Here is a 20,035-nt window from a genome sequence, read left to right as displayed (position 1 = left end):
AAATTGTTAAATGTATGTTTGCTAGCTATCCGCCATGGCTTACCTTTGGCCTTAATTAATATATATTTACATACTCTAATAATACCATTATATTGATCGAGTAAGTTATATGGTGCTGCTTAGAAATCAAATTATATTTGAACAATATATTTAATAATACGATCGATCCAATACGAAAAGTCATTAGGTGCGAAACATGTAAAACAACTATCTTAACTGTTGATCGGATTATTGGGATAGCTATTGATCATGATCGAATAGTTGATATACCTATTTCACATGTTTCTCACCAAATGATTTTTCGTATTAGATCAACCCTTTATGTAATAATATATATATATATATATATATATATATATATTTAGTAACTAAAATATCTAAAGACAAAAAAAATTAATGTCACTATCATAATTTTACCAGGTAAACGAAATTATCCTAATTAAATTATTTTTTACGATTTTGAAGGATATAATTAATTATATAATATATGAGACGAGGGGTAGCATACAATCCATCATCAACGCGGGAACACCATTTACCATGTCCCGCGGGCGTTCGTGGCTTTCAAAAAGCAAGAACTTTGAAAGAGAGAACTTCGAAAGAGAGAATAATAATCCCGTCGACGGGAAAATCATCAACAAGTCATCGACAAGATTTCCTCCCAAACCTCGCCTTGGCCGACGCCAATCCTTCCCATTTCTCCACCAATCCAACGTTTTCCTTTCGTATTCGTGTCGTCTGTTGGGTTCGATGGTCTCGTTAGGAGTTCCTCCGCTCGATCTTTGGGTTTATTTTTGTTCACCCATGTTTTCAATTGGGCGAATCTAGGATTGCTTTGGTTTTAATCGACATTTTGAAGATGGAGTCTTCGGCAATGGATTCGCTTATGCTGGAAGACTTCGGCCAGAGAGTCGATCTCACTAGGAGGATACGAGAGGTCTTGGTGAATTATCCGGAGGGAACGACGGTGCTCAAGGAGCTAATACAGAACGCCGATGACGCTGGTGCGACCAAGGTATGCTTGTGCTTGGACCGTAGAACACATGGCCACTCGTCGCTTTTGTCGGTTAAACTTGCGGAGTGTCAGGGGCCTGCTCTGCTTGCTTACAATAATGCTGTTTTTACGGAAGATGATTTTGTCAGTATTTCTCGAATCGGGGATAGCAAGAAGCAAACGCAGGTGTGGAAGACTGGTCGTTTCGGGTAATTGGTTGTTATTGGTTTGAATCTTGGTTGTTAATTCATTGGTCTAAATTTTGTTCATTCAATGACTTTCTTTCGTGATTCTTTTGCCAGAGTTGGTTTTAACTCGGTGTACCATTTGACGGATTTGCCATCTTTTGTGAGCGGGAAATACGTGGTGTTGTTTGATCCTCAGGGAGTATACTTACCCAACATCTCAGCCTCAAATCCTGGGAAACGTCTCGAGTATGTCAGTTCTTCTGCTATCGCACAGTACAGAGACCAGTTCTTTCCATACTGTGCTTTTGGGTGTGACATGAAAAGTCCCTTCTCTGGAACTTTATTTCGTTTGCCTTTGAGGAATGTGGGTCAAGCAGCTGTTAGTAAACTCTCAAGGCAAGCTTACTCGGAAGACGACATCTCTTTGATGTTTTCTCAACTCTTTGAGGAAGCCGTTTTTGCCTTACTTTTTCTTAAAAACGTCCTCTCCATTGAAATGTATACGTGGGATGCAAATGAACTGGAACCGCAAAAGCTTTATTCATGCTCTGTTCACTTACCGAATAAAGAAATAATTTGGCACCGCCAGGCGCTTCTCCGATTATCAAAACCAACCGAGTTTGCAAGGATGGAACTGGACACTTTCTCTTTGGAGTTTTTATCCGAGGAAGTTGTTGGGACTCACTCGGAAAAGAGGATCGACACCTTTTTCATCGTACAGGCAATGGCACCAAAAACTAGCAGAATTGGTTCTTTTGCCACTGCCGCTGCCAGAGAATATGATCTTCACTTACTGCCTTGGGGAGCTGTTGCGGCTTGTATATCAGATAGGTCATCTAAGGTAAGTTAGGTTCTTAGTTCAAGTCAAGAGAATCTAAACTTTTTCCTCACCTGCTATTATAAATCTTTCTGTGTTTTAGTAATTGGTTTTACTATAGTGTAATTTTAACAGGTTGATATTCTTAAACAAGGTCGTGCATTTTGCTTCCTGCCGTTGCCAGTGAGAACGGGACTCACTGTGCATGTGAATGCTTACTTTGAGGTTTCCTCGAACCGCCGTAACATCTGGTTTGGAGCTGACATGGACCGGGGTGGAAAACTTCGTTCTGATTGGAATACCCTCCTACTTAAAGATATAGTTGCCCCTGCCTTTACCAGATTACTGCTTGGAGTTCAAGAGTTACTAGGTGCCAGTGAGTCATACTTTTCGCTGTGGCCTGAAGGTTCTTTTGAGGAGCCATGGAACATCTTCACAGAAGAGGTTTACAAAACCATTGATAATACTCCAGTTTTGTTCTCTGATATCAAGGGAGGAAAATGGATACCACCAGCTGAAGCTTTCTTTCACGATCAGGTGTTTCCTAAAACAAAAGAACTGGCAGAGGCACTCATACAATTAGGGATGCCCATTGTCCAGCTCCCTAGTCTTTTACTGGAAATGTTCTTCAAGTATGCATCAAAGGCTTGTCAAAAAGTTGTTAGCTCCTTTACAGTGCGAAGCTACCTTAAGGGATGTCAAACCCTGGTTAGAGTGAGCAGATGCCACAAACTTGTGGTTTTGGAATATTGCCTCCAAGATCTAGTTGATTCTGAGGTAGGCAAACATGCAAGCGGCTTGCCTTTGTTGCCACTGGCGGATGGATCATTTGGATCATTTTCTGAAGTCTCTAAACAGGAACCTTATTTTATCTGCAATGAACTGGAGTATGAGTTGCTTTGTTCGGTTTCTGATCGAATAATTGATCGAAATATTCCTACTGACATTTTTAGCAGGCTGTCAGCTATTGCAAATTCGTCTAAGTCAAATATTACTTTTGTAACTGTTGAATGCTTCCTTAAGTTGCTGCCAACGTTCTTCCCTGGTGATTGGAAATATAAAACCAAAGTTGTATGGGATCCTGACACTTTTTCAGACCATCCAAACAAATCATGGTTCATGCTATTTTGGCTGTTTCTTCAGGACAAGTGTGATGACTTATCAGTTTTTGGTGATTGGCCTGTCCTGCCATCTACTTCAGGTCATTTATACAGAGCTGCCAAAACCTCGAAGTTTATTAGGACTGAACCATTTTCTGACACATTGAAACGTCTCTTCAACAAGATTGGCTGCAAAATGTTGAACCCAACTTATGGAATTGAACATCCAGAGTTATCTCTCTATGTTTATGATTGTAATGCTGCAGGTGTTGTAGATGCAATCTTTGATGTTTCTTTGGCTGAAGATGTTCTGAAGATGCTCATCCAAGAATTTGATGAGGATGAGAAAAATGAGCTTCGCTGGTTTCTTCTGGATCCAAAGTGGTATGTTGGAGGAGTTCTCGCTAATTCTCACATACAAAAGTGTAAAATACTACCAATTTATAGAGTATATGGTGGAGGGGGATCTTCCTATGCAAGTTTGGAAATGTCACAGAAATACTTACATCCTCCGAGTGTTCCCGAGTACTTTTTGGGGGATGATTTCATATGTAGCTCCTCTCTTACTGAAGAAGATATTTTGTTAAGATATTATGGAGTTCAGCGTATGAGCAGGTCTAACTTTTACAAGAGAAAGGTGCTAAACAGAATTAGTGAGCTCCAACCAGATGTCCGGGACCCAATTATGCTGTCTATTTTACAAGATCTTCCTCAACTGTGCGCGGAGGATCCATTGTTACGAGAATTTTTGAGAAAGTTGGAGTTTGTTCCGACAATCAGTGGAATGTTAAAAAGGCCTGAGATGTTATATGATCCACGAAATGAAGAACTATTTGCTTTACTTGAAGATTCAGACAGTTTCCCTTATAGTCTATTCCAAGAATCTGGGGTTTTGGACATGCTACAAGGATTGGGTCTGAGGTCTTCTGTCTCTCCTGACACTATCATACAAAGTGCTTGCCAAATTGAGTCAATGATGCACACAAATCAATTGAGTGCACAGTCTCGTGGCAGGGTTCTTCTTTCTTATCTTGAAGTAAATGCTACTAAGTGGTTTGTTGATCCACAAGATGATCACAGCAGAACCATGAATCGTATGCTCTCCAAAGTTGCAATAGCCTTCAGATCTCGTGATAATTCTTTGAAATATGACTTGGATAAGTTCTGGTATGATTTAAGGATGATATCCTGGTGTCCTGTTCTGGTTAGTCCTCCTTACCTGTCTTTACCATGGCCAACAGTATCATCCGTGGTCGCGCCACCTAAGCTGGTCAGGCCACAAGCAGATATGTGGCTTGTTTCTGGAAGCATGAGGATTTTAGATGGAGCATGCTCTTCAACTACCTTGTCCTGTAGCCTGGGTTGGTCTTCTCCTCCTGGTGGAAATGTAATTGCTGCTCAACTTCTTGAGCTTGGCAAAAACAATGAGATTGTTACTGATCAGGAGCTTCGACAAGAATTAGCTTTAGCAATGCCTAGGATATACTCAATACTTGCAGGAAAGATTGGGGATGAAGAGATGGATATTGTCAAAGCTGTTCTTGAAGGGTCTCGATGGATTTGGGTAGGAGATGGATTTGCTACCTTGGATGAAGTAGTCTTGAATGGTCCTCTTCATTTGGCTCCGTATATACGTGTTATTCCTGTTGATTTAGCAGTTTTCAGCGAGTTGTTTCTGGAACTGGGAGTGCGAGAAAATTTGAAACCATCTGATTATGCTAGCATTTTGTGGAGAATGGCTGTAAAAAAGGGTTCTATCCCACTGGAACCACATGAACTGAGGGCTGCTTTATTGGTTGTGCAGCATCTGGCTGAAGTACACTTTAAGGATCAAAATATTCCAATTTATTTGCCTGATGTGTCATCTGTCCTATTTCTGGCAACTGATTTGGTTTTTAATGATGCTCCATGGCTACTTAATTCTGTAGATGATAATAATGCTCCAGGAAATGTGTCTATTATTTCTTTGAGTGCAAAGAAAAATACCCACAAGCTTGTTCATAGCAACATTTCAAATGATGTAGCAGAAAAACTTGGTGTCTGCTCACTTCGCAGACTCTTGCTGGCAGAGAGTGCAGATTCAATGAACTTGAGTTTATCCGGGGTGGCTGAAGCATTTGGTCAGCATGAGGCTCTGACAACCAGGCTCAAGCATATAGTTGAAATGTATGCTGATGGGCCTGGTATTCTTTTTGAGCTAGTGCAGAATGCAGATGATGCTGGAGCATCTGAAGTGAGCTTTCTACTGGATAAAACTCAGTATGGAACTTCATCTGTTCTGTCTCCTGAAATGGCTGATTGGCAGGGACCTGCCTTATACTGTTTCAATAGCTCTGTTTTTAGTCCTCAGGATCTTTATGCAATCTCTCGTATTGGTCAAGACAGCAAACTTGACAAACCTTTTGCCATTGGAAGGTTTGGGCTTGGCTTCAATTGTGTTTATCATTTTACTGATGTCCCTGGGTTTGTTTCTGGCGAGTACATTGTGATGTTTGATCCTCATGCCTGCAATCTTCCAGGAATCTCTCCCACCCATCCAGGACTTCGAATAAGGTTTGTGGGGAAAAGGATATTGGACCAATTCCCAGACCAATTTGCACCATTCTTACACTTTGGCTGTGATTTACAACGTTCATTTCCTGGGACACTCTTCCGATTTCCTCTTAGAAGTGAAAATGTGGCACTGAGAAGTCAAATAAAGAAAGAAAAATATGCCCCTGAAGATGTACAATCTCTTTTCTCATCTTTTTCTGAAGTTGTATCTGAAGCATTACTTTTTCTTCGCAATGTAAAAACCATCTCCATTTTTGTTAAAGATGCTGGTCAAGAGATGCAACTTCTTCACCGTGCTGTCAAGCGTGATGTTAGTGTACCTACAAGTGGGCCACAGCCGTTGAAGCCTATGCTTGATTTCGTTCATGGGAATCAGCAAACTGGCATGGACAAAGATCAATTCTTTAACAAGTTGAGTAAACTAGGAGACAATGATCTACCACTTAACTGTGTAAAGGTTTTGGTGACAGAGCGGAGCTTATCTGGTGAAAAGTCGCATTTATGGATTATTAGTGAATGTTTAGGAGGTGGGCGAGCTAGGAGCCGATGCATTGCTGCAGACAAAAATCCTAATAGTTTCATTCCATGGGCATCTGTTGCTGCATATTTGCAGAGCTTCAAAGTTGAGGGCATGGAGGAATTAAGCACCAGAGATGGTGAAACTGTAGAAGGAGATTGTAGTAGTCAACCTCCCTCTCATTTTCAAATTCATCCAGAACTCCTACAGGATAGGAAGGAGTTAAAAGGCCGAGCATTCTGCTTTCTACCTTTACCAATTAGTACAGGCCTTCCTACACATATTAATGCATATTTTCAATTATCATCAAATAGAAGGGACATCTGGTTTGGTAATGACATGGCAGGGGGTGGAAAAGTTCGATCAGACTGGAACATTTATCTCCTTGAGGATGTTGCTGCTCCTGCTTATGGTCACTTACTAGAGAAAGTTGCGGCAGAGATTGGTCCATGTGACCTGTTCTTTTCTCTCTGGCCCACTACAAACAGTTTGGAGCCTTGGGCATCTATGGTGAGGAAGCTCTACAGGTGTATCTCAGAACGGGGGCTCCGTGTTTTGTACACAAAAGCCAGAGGAGGGCAGTGGATCTCCACGAAACAGGCCCTTTTTCCTGATTTTTTGTTTCCCAGATCGAATGAACTCGTGGAAGCATTGTCAGCATCAGGTTTACCTTTAGTTGTGGTCACAAAGCCAGTCATGGAAAGATTCATGCAAGCTTGCCCATCTCTTCATTATCTCACGCCTCAGTTGCTTAGGAATTTGTTGATTCGTAGAAAACGTGACTTTAAGGATAAGGAATCCATGGTGTTAGCACTGGAGTACTGCTTACACGACATAAAGGGATCTGTTTCCTCTGATACTTTGCATGGTCTACCCTTGATTCCTCTTGCCAATGGTTCATTTACCACGTTCAATAGGCAGGGATTGGGTGATAAAATATTCATTACAAATGAGAATGAGTATGATCTACTCAAGGATTCGGTCCCACAACTTCTTGTTGACATCAGCATTCCTGAGGTAGTTCTGAGCAAGTTAAAGGATATAGCTGGATTAGGAAGCTCAAATATGTCTTTGCTAACATACCACATGCTTGAGGAACTTCTACCCAGAATATTCCCTACCGAGTGGCAGTATGCTAAGCAGGTCTTCTGGACCCCAGGTTGCCAAGGTCAGCCAAGTTTTGAGTGGATGGGACTACTATGGAGCTATTTGAAATCATCTTGTCCAGATCTTGCAGTTTTTTCTAAGTGGCCTATTTTACCTCTCAAAAATGGATACGTTGTGCAGCTTACAAACAATTCCAATGTCATTAGAGATGGAGGGTGGAGTGAAAGCATGTCTTCTTTATTACAGAAACTTGGGTTTATGTTCTTGAGATCTGATTTGCAAATTGAACACCCAGAGTTGAAGGATTTTGTGCAGGAAGCAACTGCAACCGGTATACTGAATGTTTTACTAGCTTCTGTTGAGCAGGGAAAAGATATTCCAAAGCTCTTTGGTGATTTATCTGAAGGAGAAATGCATGAACTTAGGAGCTTTATCTTCCAGTCTAAATGGTTCCAAGGGAACCAGATAGATATCAGGCACATTGAGTTGATTAAGATTCTTCCTATTTTTGAATCATACAAAAGTAGAAAGCTCACCAGCTTAAATCTGCCTGTTAAAATGCTTAGGCCAGAAGGTGTGCATGAGGACCTCTTGGATGAGAATTTTGTTTGCACTCGTTCAGAAAGGGAGAAAAGTATCTTAAAAAACTTCCTTGGAATCAGAGAACCTTTAAAATCTGAATTTTACACAGATAATGTACTTAATCGCATGCCTGAATTCCTTTCACATCCATCTCTTCTTTCTGCTATTCTGCTTGAAGTGAAGCTTTTGGTTGACGAAGATAGTTCTATTAAGGCTGTTCTGGCACAAATACCTTTTGTTCAAACGGTTAACGGGTCGTGGCAACATCCTTCCAGGTACAAATTTCATTTACCTTGTTATTGTAGTTGGATGTTGTTTTTTCTTTGAATGTGTTCCTATGATGTATCTTTTATCATCATTTCTTTTGGTTTTAACTTTTAATCCAATGTTAATTCCTCTGCAGGCTTTATGATCCTCATATCCCTGGCCTGCAAGAATGGCTACACAGAGAAGCTTTCTTTCCCAGTGACAAGTTCTTAAATAGTGAAGCCCTTGACATTCTTGCAAATCTTGGACTGAGAAAAACATTGGGTTTTAGTGGCTTGCTTGACTGTGCAAGGTCAGTTTCAATGTTAAACGATTTGGGTGATCCAGAAGCACATAGTTATGCAAGGAGGTTACTACTTTGTCTGGATGCTTTGGCAATTGAGTGCTTCAGTAAGGGAAAAAGGGAAGAAAGTAGCTTCATGACTAATGACTGCATACTGCATCCGAATGACAATGGATCATGGGAAATCTCGGAATTTACTTATTCATCAGAGTTGGGTGGCAGTGAATTGGATATGAAGTTTCAATCTTGTTTGGGTATTGAAATTGGTGATCAGCCTGAAGAGGAATTTTGGTCAGAACTGAAAAGCATCAGTTGGTGCCCGGTCTACATTGATCCACCGCAAGAAGGCCTCCCATGGTTTGCATCCAAATGCAAAGTGGCAGCTCCTTGCATTGTGAGGCCCAAGTCGCAAATGTGGATGGTTTCATCTATGATGCATATACTTGATGGTGAATGTTTCTCAAAGTATTTGCAATCTAAACTTGGTTGGGTGGATCCACTTGGTATCAGTGTTTTATCCAATCAATTAGTTGAGCTGTCCAAGTCCTATTCCCAATTTAAGTCACAGTCTGAACAGGTCTCACTTTTTGATGCGGCATTGCAGAGAGAAGTTCCAGATCTTTACTCAAAGATACAGGAATTTGTTGGCAGTGATGATTTCAGTATTCTGAAATCTGCTGTAGAAGGGGTTCCCTGCATATGGATTGGAGACAATTTTGTAGAACCAAAAACACTTGCTTTTGATGCACCTGTGAAATTTCCTCCTTACTTGTATGTGGTCCCATCCGAGTTGTCTGAGTTTCGAGTTTTGCTTACAGTCCTAGGTGTAAGATTGACCTTTGATACCATGGACTATTTGCATGTGCTACAACGTTTACGAGATGACCTTGAAGGCCTGCCACTATCAGCTGAGCAGCTTACTTTTGTTCATTGCATTTTGGAAGCAGTTGCTGATTGTTTTGCTGAGAAATCACTACCTGAATCCTGTTTGAGTTCCCTGTTTATTCCAGATACTTCTGGTATTCTAATCCCTGCTGTGGATCTTGTGTATAATGATGCTCCGTGGATGGAAAAGAGTAGTGCAGCTGCCAAACACTTTGTGCACCCAAGTATTAGCTATGAGCTGGCAGAGACGCTTGGGGTACAATCTCTTCGGTTTTTCTCTTTAGTAGATGAAGAATTGACAAAAGATTTGCCTTGCATGGATTACGCAAAAATAAATGAGCTGCTGAATTTGTATGGAGGTGATGAGTTTTTGTTATTCGATCTTCTAGAGTTGGCAGATTGCTGCCAGGCTACGAAGCTACTTGTGATTCTTGATAAGCGTGATCATCCAAGACAGTCGATGCTCCAACATAATTTAGGTGAGTCACTTGATTACTGAAAATTTGATTTTGGTACTAGGGTAGCATCAGATATTTTTCTAGAGGTGAATCTCTCTTCATCATCTTGTGGAGGGCGGTTCCTTTCTCTTAACATAGGTTGATGTATTATTTTTCTTTTTGTTCTGCTGGTTATTTGCTATGCTTGATATTTTTGTAATTTTGTATTAACTCTTTTTCTTAATGAAAATTTTACCTTCTTCTTCTTCTTCTTCAATAAAAATGGAGCAGCTGTTAAACTTTTGTTCGAAGCTTTTTGATGATGTGTTAATGAAGAGGATGCAACGGCAAATAAAAAATGTACTGTTAATATAATGTTTGTTTTTTTACATGGCTTTGTAGGAGAATTTCAAGGACCTGCTCTAACGGTTGTTTTAGAAGGTGCTGCTTTGAGCCGTGAGGAAATTTGCAACCTCCAGTTTCGTCCACCATGGAAGATTCGTGGAACTACTCTTAACTATGGCTTAGGGCTTCTTAGCTGCTTTGCCATATGCAATCTGTTGTCAGTTGTTTCAAGTGGATATTTTTACGTGTTTGACCCTCATGGCTTGGCCCTTGCTGCACCTGCTGGCCGAGCTCCCTCTGCAAAAATGTTCTCTTTAATAGGTGACAAGCTTTGTTCTCTCCCAATATGTTAGGATAATGCCACTACATGCCTAGGAGTGTGTGGGTGAAATAAATAATGTCAACTCCCAATCTGTTCGATGGATCCAAATATAGGAAGGCATACTTAACAATGTTCTGCCACGCCTGAAAAAGTTGGACTGGTTTCTTAATTTTGAAACGTAATTGCTATTGAAAATGATTACATCTATTCTATGTAGCTGTAAGTTTGAAGTACACCTAGTAACAGGTAAAAGAATTTCGGGAATCTGTAGGAGTGGGCCTTTAACAATTTGTGCTTCACAGGTACTAATTTGACTGAGAGATTCTGTGATCAATTCCATCCAATGTTTATTACTCCAAACAATCCATCATTGCCTTCAAATTCAACAATTATCCGCATGCCTTTATCCTCATCATTGATGGCTGAAGGTCTTGAATCTGGTTTTGAAAAAGTAAATGAGATTCTTGACAGGTTTATGGAGCATGCAACTAAGGCGCTTTTGTTCTTAAAGTCTGTTGTCCAGGTAATGGATGTGATAAATTTCATCATATCCTCCTTCAGTGGTGGTTATTATAAGTCATTCATCTTTTCAGGTTACATTATCAACTTGGGGGGAGGAAGATAGGCAGCCAAGACAGGATTATTTAGTGTGCATTGACCCTTCTTCTGCTGTTATGCGGAATCCATTTTCAGAAAAGAAATGGAGAAAGTTTCACATATCAAGGTTTTTTAGCAGTTCAAGTGCTGCTATGAAACTACATGCAATAGACATTCAAATCTTTCAAGGAGGTGGCAGAATTGTTGACAAATGGTTTGTGGTGTTTAGCCTTGGATCTGGACAAACACGAAACATGGCCCTTGATAGGTATTTTCAGATACTGATGTGTATTTGCATGGTTATGGATCTTTCTGTTTGTATCTACTGTCTGATTACAATGAGCTTGTTATCCTTGTTTCCAGAATTTGAAATGTCCTAAGACAAATTTTCAACTGTCTACCTGCCCATAGTCTTAGCTTTTAGTTTGATTTCTCCGTGTGGTTGACTTGGCTGAGGTGGCCATTATGGGCTTGACTGATATCCACAGTGCAAAACATTCACGAGTTTTCCATCTTGATCTCATCTTAGTGAGTCATGAGGATAAATTTGTGAATTATAACTTTTGACTCTAAATTGTTATGCATTTCAGAAAATTATATACATTTAGAAAATTCATTGGAGGAGCCACTAACAAATGTTCTCTTTTGTTCCATTTCTTGACTTCCAGGCGGTATCTTGCTTATAATTTGAGCCCATTTGCTGGAGTTGCTGCACACATATCCAGAAATGGAGAACCAGTGCCAATCTGTTCAATCAGTCGTATTATGTCTCCTCTACCTGTATCTGGAGGCATAACATTGCCTGTAATGGTTTTTGGCTGCTTCCTTGTGTGTCATAATGGTGGGCGATTTCTTTTTAACAATCAAAGTATGAAGGATCTGTCAGTTGTACATCAAGTCAATGTTGGAAACCAGCTTATTGAAGCTTGGAACAAAGAACTTATGTTGTGTATCCGTGATTCATATATTGAAATGGTGTTGGAATTTCAAAAATTACGAAGGGAACCTTCAACTTCTAGTATGGAGTCAAATTCTGTACGGGCCGTGAGCCCAATTTTGCAGGCATATGGGGATAGAATTTATTCCTTTTGGCCAAAGTCTAAAGTCCAGCATACCTCATTGATTCCACATGTCGAGGAAATAGGAAATTCAAGTTCGTTAACATTACTTGACATCGAATGGAAATGTTTGATTGAGCAAGTGATAAGACCATTCTACACTCGCCTTGCTGATCTTCCTGTTTGGCAACTCTACTCTGGTAATATGGTCAAAGCTGAGGAAGGCATGTTTCTTTCGCAGACAGGAAATAGGGTAGGGGATAATTTGCCCCCTGCTACAGTATGTAGCTTCATCAAAGAACATTACCCAGTATTTTCAGTACCATGGGAATTGGTCAGTGAAATTCAGGCTGTGGGAATCACAGTGAGAGAAATCAAGCCCAAGATGGTACGTGACTTGTTGAAAGCATCTCCTACATCAGTAGTGCTTAGGTCTGTGGAGGCATATGTGGATGTCCTAGAGTACTGTTTGAGAGACATTCAGCTACCAGAATCAACTGACTTACCTAAAGTTAGTGCATCAGGAGAACTTGTTAGGACAGTTCTGGCAAATGAAACTCCTTTTTCTGGGGATAGAAATATGCATAGAAGCAGGGAAGCACCTCCAGTAGTGAATCCTAATGTGCAGAGAACCCAGCATGGGTTCAACCAGGGTCCTGATGCACTTGAAGTGATGACAAGTTTTGGCAGGGCTCTGTTCGAGTTTGGTCGCGGGGTAGTGGAAGACATTGGCCGTTCTGGAGGTCCTTCAATTCATATGAGCAATAGTAGTCCTGGTGCAGATGCTGATTGGTTGCTGCAGTCCATAATTGTTCAAATCAAGGGGTTACCGTGTCCAACTGCAACAAAGCATCTTGCAAGGTTGGGGGTGACTGAACTCTGGGTAGGAAGCAGGGAGCAGCAGTTACTTATGGCCCCACTAGCGGCGAAGTTTATTCATCCAGAGTGCTTTCAAAAACAGATGCTGGCAGATTTTTTTGCCAACAAAAGAATTCAAGCATGTTTAAAATTGCAGAATTTTTCACCATACTTGCTATCTAGTCATATGAGATTACTTTTTAGTGAACATTGGGTAAATCATGTTATGAATGTACATAGTGCTCCTTGGGTTTCATGGGATTACAATACAAATTCTGCTGACGGGGGTCCATCTGCTGAATGGATATGTCTCTTCTGGAAAAATGTTACTATAACTGGCGAACTATCAGTATTTTCTGAGTGGCCCCTTATTCCTGCTTTTTTGGGTAGGCCCATCTTATGTCGAGTAAAGGATCATAACCTGGTATTTATTCCCCCTATAAGTGAGTCAACTCTGGAAGATGAGTTTTCAAATTTAGGTTCATCTGATGGTTATAGTGCAGGGAATGAGTCCATGCATAGTTACTCTAGAGCATTTGAAAAGACCAAAGCAAGATATCCATGGTTGCTGTCTTTCTTGAACCAGTGCAATGTGCCCATATATGATGCATCCTTTCTCAACTTGGGTGCCCTGCATACTTGTTTACCTAAAATTGGTCTGTCACTTGGCCAAGTAGTCGTGTCCAAGTTGCTTGCAACAAAACATGCTGGATATTTCTCTGAACCAGCTTCTTTCTCAGATGCAGATCGTGATGAATTATTTAATCTTTTTGCATCAGATTTCTCTTCTTCCAGTAGCCCTACGTACACAAGAGAAGAACTTGAGGTGCTGCGGGCTCTGCCAATCTTTAGAACTGTTATTGGGACATACACAAGACTGCGTGGGCTAGATCAGTGTGTTATATCTCCAAGCGCATTCTTCCAACCTTGTGACGAACGTTGCCTCTCCTATCCCGTTGATGGAAGGGGAGTCCTGTTATTTCGTGCCTTAGGATTACCTGAGTTGCATGACCAGGAAATATTGGTGAAGTTTGCTCTGCCAGGTTTTAGTGAAAAAACTCAGGTCGAGAAGGAAGACATCTTGATATACTTGTACATAAACTGGCAAGATTTGCAACTAAATTCTGCTATAATCTCTGCACTGAAAGAAACCAGCTTTGTGCGAAATAATAATGAAAATTCTCTGGAACTGTTCAAGCCCAAGGATCTGTTTGATCCTTGTGACCCTTTACTAATGTTGGTATTCTCTGAGGAGAGAAATAAGTTTCCTGGTGAGAGGTTTACTTCAGATGGGTGGCTTCAAATCTTGAGAAAAAATGGCTTGAGAACATCTTCAGAACCAGAAGTTATTCTTAAGTGTGCAAAGAAGGTTGAGTTGCTTGGAAATGAGGCCATGAAATATATGGACAATCCTGATGATTGTGATGTAGACTTTTCTGATTCTCAGAATGGCATCTCAGACGAAATATATTCTGTGGCTGGATCTGTTGTGGAAGCCATACTAACAAACTTTGCGGTGCTGTACAGCAATAGCTTCTGTCATGAGCTTGGTAAGATTGCTTTTGTACCTGCTCAAAAAGGATTGCTGCCTTTTGGTGGTAAGAAAGGTGGAAAACAAGTTCTTACGTCATATAGTGAAGCAATAATATTGAAGGATTGGCCTTTGGCCTGGAGTTGTGCTCCAATTCTTGTGAGACAAAATATTGTTCCACCAGAGTATTCGTGGGGTGCATTCCATTTGCGGAGCCCACCTGCATTTTCTACAGTTCTGAAGCATATACAGGTAATGTTACTGATTCTTCTTTTCTTATATGAAGGTTTTGTGTCTTGATGAACAAACATATGCTTCAGATCATTGGAAGAAATGGTGGTGAAGACACTCTGATGCACTGGCCCATATCATCTGGCTTGATGAGCATAGAGGAAGCTTCTTGTGAAATCCTAAAGTATCTGGATAAGACTTGGGGATCCCTATCTGTAGCAGGTCAGCTGGTTTCATTGTTTTAGTAATTTTAGCATAATTTAAAAGACTGGCTTATTGATGTTGCCTAGTCAACTGTTTTCCTATTTATTTTTTTTCCTTTGATGTTCCAAAGGACTACTTCTCTGAACTAGTTTATGTTGACTTATGAGTAAGAGTGTTTTCTCACCTATGACAACTTTGTCTGAATCATCATCTGTTACTTACATTTTGGTTGCTGTTTGTCTGTTCTCTCTAACCTATCTTACTCTTCCTTTCTCCATTACTGCCCTTTGAGCATCTTTGGAATGTTGTGCTCAAATATTGACCGAAGGCTTCTCACTTTGAAAGGGAAACTCCACTTGAAAGCAGGTGACCTTCTGCTCTTAAAAACTACTCTGGCTGGCCTTGAAAACTATTACCTCTTCTCACTCCCTTGTCCTGCTATCATACTTAACTAATTGAGGCTATGTGGAGAAGGACATGGGAGCTAGGTCATCATTTCCTAACTTATTCTAAAATTTGCTACCTTCTCCTGCTTGTTTTCCTTCATTCTGCTTTATCATTTGTTGGTATCAGTGTTAGTTAGCACCCTTGTTCAGATCTTTCTGTACCACTTCTGTTCATGTCATTTTGGACTTCCTCTAACAGTTCCTTAGCTGACAGTAATAAAAATCTGCAATCTGATGCACTAAGGGTTTCTGTTGGACATAGTGAAACATCTCAAATGCGTCTTCTTTGTTTCCTTGTATAAACCGGTAGTGTCAGCTATTTTGTGACATATTCCTTTCTGGTTTTTGTTTCCTGTTTTTTATGGCATCAACTTTAACATTTATCTTTGCCTCCCTCATCTTTGGAGCTGGTGCTTCCTCACCGTTTTAACATTTCATAAAACATGGATTGTCTACTATCTATCTTGTAGAAATCTGACTTTACCTATTTGGTGTACACGTAACACCCCAACGTCTAATCTCCCATTCAGCCACTGTGTCCTACATTATTGGTATATCCTGAGTTGCTCTTCACTTTGAAGATTGAGTCTAGGTAACAGAAAAATTTCTTTGGGGCATAGCTTGTCTTTGATCTCCACTTGAGACATATTCTCTTGAATTTGGTCTCTATAATATTGTACTTTGTGTTCAGGGTTAGATCAGCAAATTTTAGAGCCACAGATTCTAAAGCCTGCTTGTAGATATCCATTCTTCTATATGATGTCTCCTATATTCCTCAATTAATACTACGTCTTTGAGCAATATTCACTAAGGGGCTATCTCCTATGAATGGGCTGTAAGTTTCTCTTACCTCTGTTGACTCTTCCTGTAGTCCTATTTAACTTCGTGTTAAAATCTTTTGAGTAATTTGGAGTTTGACGTTATCCAATACGTTCAGAATGAATTTTTGACTATTTCTTCTAACCAATTTGAGGCATGTAAGCAGTGACAATATTCATTATTTTCTTCCTCTAACACTGATATAAGTTTTACTAGGCTAATACCTCTTATATTGACTTTCATGACCTTATTTCTCAAGTCCTTATCTACTATTTATTTTTTGAAAAGTTATCTACTATTCCTGGTGGAAATTCTAGCACAACACTTTCCCATGTTGTATGATTTGCTGCCAGTGGTTATTTCCTTGATGTTCTCCCTTCTGTTTTGTCACCTGCAGATTAGCTACATTAATTCTTCTAACATACATTATTCAAGTGAAGAAAATACAAATTATACAACCTAAATTCTTCTTTAAGTAAAAGGAGACTTGATGGTGGTGATTGGCTGATAGAAGAGGAAGGTGGATCCTTCATGGCAGCTAGGGGAAATCTATGCAGAGATCTTGGACATTTCAGCTCATTTATGACTTGGCAGCACACTTTCCCTGCTAACCATCATACTGATGTTTTAGCTGGAGAAGTTGGCTGTCACTGTCTTGTTGTTGGTGGCTCCAAGAATCTCCAGTTCTTTGTATTCTCCTCGAGCTTGCCTACTCCTGTTCCTCTTCTTTGTCTTAATAAAATCTTCTTAGCCCTGCAAAAAGGATATGTATTTTGCCTTACAAGATTTTAACCTGGCAATTACCCTTACAAATTTGATGTGGTTTGCTATTAGCAGATATATCTGAGTTACAAAAACTGGCTTTGGTACCAGTTGCAAATGGCACACGCTTTGTTACAGCAAAATCTCTGTTTGTGCGACTAAGGTTTAATCTTGCTCCATTTGCATTTGAACTTCCCACTCTCTACCTTCCATTTGTGAAAATCCTCAAGGAGATTGGGCTCCAAGATGTACTTTCTGTTACCTGTGCAAAGGATCTTCTTTTAAATATCCAAAGATCATGTGGATACCAGCGGTTAAATCCAAATGAGCTTCGTGCTGTACTCGAGATTTTGCAATTTGTTTGTGCTGATGATACTCAGTTGAGACCTGTGGAATCTGACTTGGGGATGGAAGTGGTAGTCCCTGATGATGGATGTAGGCTTTTGTTAGCAAGATCATGTGTATATATTGATACTCAGGGATCCCAGTTTATCAGGAATATAGACATTTCAAGGCTAAGATTTACTCATCCAAGTCTCCCTGAGAAGATCTGCACAGTATTAGGCATACCAAGACTTTCTGATGTTGTTATGGAGGTATGTTTATCTTCGAGTACAATTTCTAATGATAAAAGTTACTTGTCCATTGGTATATCAAAATGAAATATACATTGTGTGTGTGTGTTTTTTTTTTTTTTTTTTTTTTGAGTTGGACCTGAATTAGATATGTTTCTGTTACAGGTGCTGGACCAAGAGAAGGAGTTACAAGTGCTGGATCAAATTGGACCCATTTCATTACAGTCAATTAAAGAGAAACTTCTGAGTGGCCACTTCCAAGCATCACTGCTGGCAGTTATCAGTGGCATGAAGGATTCATCGGCCACGTGGGAACACCTCAGTTTAGATGAGGTCCAGAGATCATTGGAATCCATGGCAGGAAAAATACAGTTAGTTCAATCCCTTCACACTCGGTTTTTGCTTCTTCCAAAGTCTCTTGACATCACAAGAATGAGGAGGGGCTCTGGTGTCCCTGAGTGGGAGAAGGATTTGGGACATCGGACACTTTATTTTATTGACAAATATGTGTCCCGCATTTTAGTTGCAGAACCTCCTAGTTATGTGTCAATTTTTGACGTTATTGCCATAGTTGTGAGTCGGGTACTTGGTTTTTCAGTTATACTGCCAATTGGGCCCATATTTTCTGGCCCCGAGGGCTCTGAAGGAGATGTCCTCAATATTCTAAAACTTTCTGGGGGAAGTCTTGAAGTTGGGATTGAAGGGAGAGCAAGCTTGGTGGGGAAGGAAATATTACCACAGAATGCTCTTCAAGTGCAGTTTCATCCCTTGCGACCATTTTATAGAGGGGAAATAGTGGCATGGCGTTTAGGAAAGGATGGAGAGAAGTTGAAATATGGCTGCATTCCAGAAGACGTGAGGCCATCTGCAAGTCAAGCACTTTATAGATTTCTTGTGGAAACTGGCCCCGGAGAAATGCAGCCTCTTCTTTCTACTCAGGTTTTCTCATTCAAGAGCATTTCATCTACTGAGGTAGTGTCCACATCCAACTTGCCTGATGGTGGTCAAACAAATGTGAATGGCCGGAGTGACATGCAGGTGGCTAAACATGTTGGAAGTAGCAAAATATTGTCTCAGGCAAGGGATTTTTTCTTTGCCCTGAACTAATTTAGTTTAGTTTCATTTTAATTACAAAGTGACGCTGCTCTGACTTTATGAACATAATTTGAATATGGTTTCAACTTAGTTACAAAGTGATGCTGCTATGACTTTATGATATATAATTCGATTATAGTTTCTTCTCAGTTACTAAGTGATGCTGCTATGTCTTTATGAAAATGAGTTAAAGAGTGTTTCTTTGTGACAGTCAGCTAGAGAACTACAGTATGGGCGAGTATCCTCAGAGGAACTGGTACAAGCAGTCCGTGACATGCTTTCTGCAGCTGGGATCAATATGGATGCTGAGAAGCAGACTTTGCTTCATACAACTCTGACCCTGCAAGAACAGCTTAAGGAGTCACAGACAGCACTTTTGCTTGAGCAGGTTCTTTCTCTTGTTTATTTCTATGAAGGATGCTGTTTTTCATTCCAAAAAGATAATTTTTTTTATGGACTTTTCACAAATTCTGAGGTTTGGTATGAAAGAACATGATAGTAACTTTGTTAAGTTCAACCATAACAGATTGTTTTTTTTTTTTTTTTTTTTTTAATGATAACCATAACAGATTGTTGTAGGCCAGCTGTGACTGCTAGCCCAGCTGAGTCTCAAGATTAGGCAGAAACTTTAAACAACCATTTGTGCTTTCATAGAAATGCAAACTGATAGAAAAATCATTTTTTCTTTGACTAATTATTTCATTGAAACTTTTTCCTATTTGAAAAAACATATTTGACTAGTTTTCTTGCATTTGTGCTTTTGACTAATTTATTTTTCCTGTTGTTTTCTACTATAGCAATATGAAACTCTTCTATCCCCTTTAGCCTTTGGTGGGATAAGAGGTACTGGGGTGAAATTTTCTCATCTCCTAAAACTGGCACAAATACCAGAAGGTTTTTGTTAACAGGAAATTTTCCATAGACACCTATTATCTGTAATTACCTATTGGCACAAACATCCTTAAATGTCATAAATTTTTTAAATGCACCTTCCTAGTTTTCACCATTAGCATGCGATTGGATGAGAAAGATATCCTTGACATGCATAATTACAAATTGGTAACACTTTGAGCTTCTCGTGAGGTATGCACCTCTGTGTATTAACTAGTGAAACTCAATCCCAACACCTATAATGCTGTTGTACTCTACCATAAGCTTTAGCTTATAATGGTGAATATTTTGCAGGAGAAAGTTGAGATTGCAACAAAAGAAGCTGATGCAGCAAAAGCAGCATGGTCATGTCGGATCTGTCTTAGTGGTGAAGTTAACATAGCAATTGTCCCTTGCGGGCATGTCTTGTGTCATAGGTGCTCATCTGCTGTATCGAGGTGCCCTTTTTGCCGTACCCAGGTTTCAAAAACCATGAAAATTTACAGGCCTTAGAACAATGAAATTTCTTAGATATTGTTGGGAGATGACCCTGCAACTTTATGTATTGATTCTTTCTTACACAGAGGTGTCT

The 20,035-nt window shown here is 40.0% G+C and overlaps 1 protein-coding gene across 2 annotated transcripts; it reads left to right on the top strand.

The window, feature by feature from the left end:
- Positions 1-619: 619 nt before the first annotated feature.
- Positions 620-20,021, top strand: LOC137938617 (uncharacterized). Of its 2 annotated transcripts, XM_068783583.1 has the most exons (14): positions 620-1,203; positions 1,297-2,023; positions 2,135-8,133; positions 8,262-9,772; positions 10,133-10,396; positions 10,700-10,920; positions 10,991-11,262; positions 11,663-14,693; positions 14,762-14,894; positions 16,979-17,499; positions 17,644-18,555; positions 18,785-18,961; positions 19,759-19,836; positions 19,881-20,021. In XM_068783583.1, the coding sequence occupies exons 1-14, from the start codon at positions 860-862 to the stop codon at positions 19,962-19,964; spliced, it is 14,274 nt and encodes a 4,757-aa protein (XP_068639684.1). In that variant the 5' UTR covers positions 620-859; the 3' UTR covers positions 19,965-20,021. The 2 variants fall into 2 exon arrangements, with proteins under 2 accessions (XP_068639684.1, XP_068639683.1); XM_068783582.1 differs by having other exon boundaries at positions 19,759-20,021.
- The last annotated feature ends 14 nt before the right edge of the window (positions 20,022-20,035 follow it).

Source organism: Aristolochia californica, unplaced genomic scaffold (genome assembly GCF_029961685.1).
Source record: "Aristolochia californica isolate CCGP_79_NKW_82.1479 unplaced genomic scaffold, dmAriCali1.0.hap1 SCAF_8, whole genome shotgun sequence".
Classification (NCBI taxonomy): Eukaryota; Viridiplantae; Streptophyta; class Magnoliopsida; order Piperales; family Aristolochiaceae; genus Aristolochia; species Aristolochia californica.
Note: the sequence above shows the minus strand (reverse complement) of the source record. Positions and strands in the feature narration are given on the sequence as shown.

Excerpts from the sequence above, each read along its gene's own strand:
- LOC137938617 (XM_068783582.1), top strand. The coding sequence starts at position 860 with ATGGAGTCTTCGGCAATGGATTCGCTTATGCTGGAAGACTTCGGCCAG. Across the intron at positions 11,263-11,662 it reads CGAAACATGGCCCTTGATAG|GCGGTATCTTGCTTATAATT; the intron begins GTATTTTCAGAT and ends CTTGACTTCCAG. Across the intron at positions 18,556-18,784 it reads GTAGCAAAATATTGTCTCAG|TCAGCTAGAGAACTACAGTA; the intron begins GCAAGGGATTTT and ends TCTTTGTGACAG.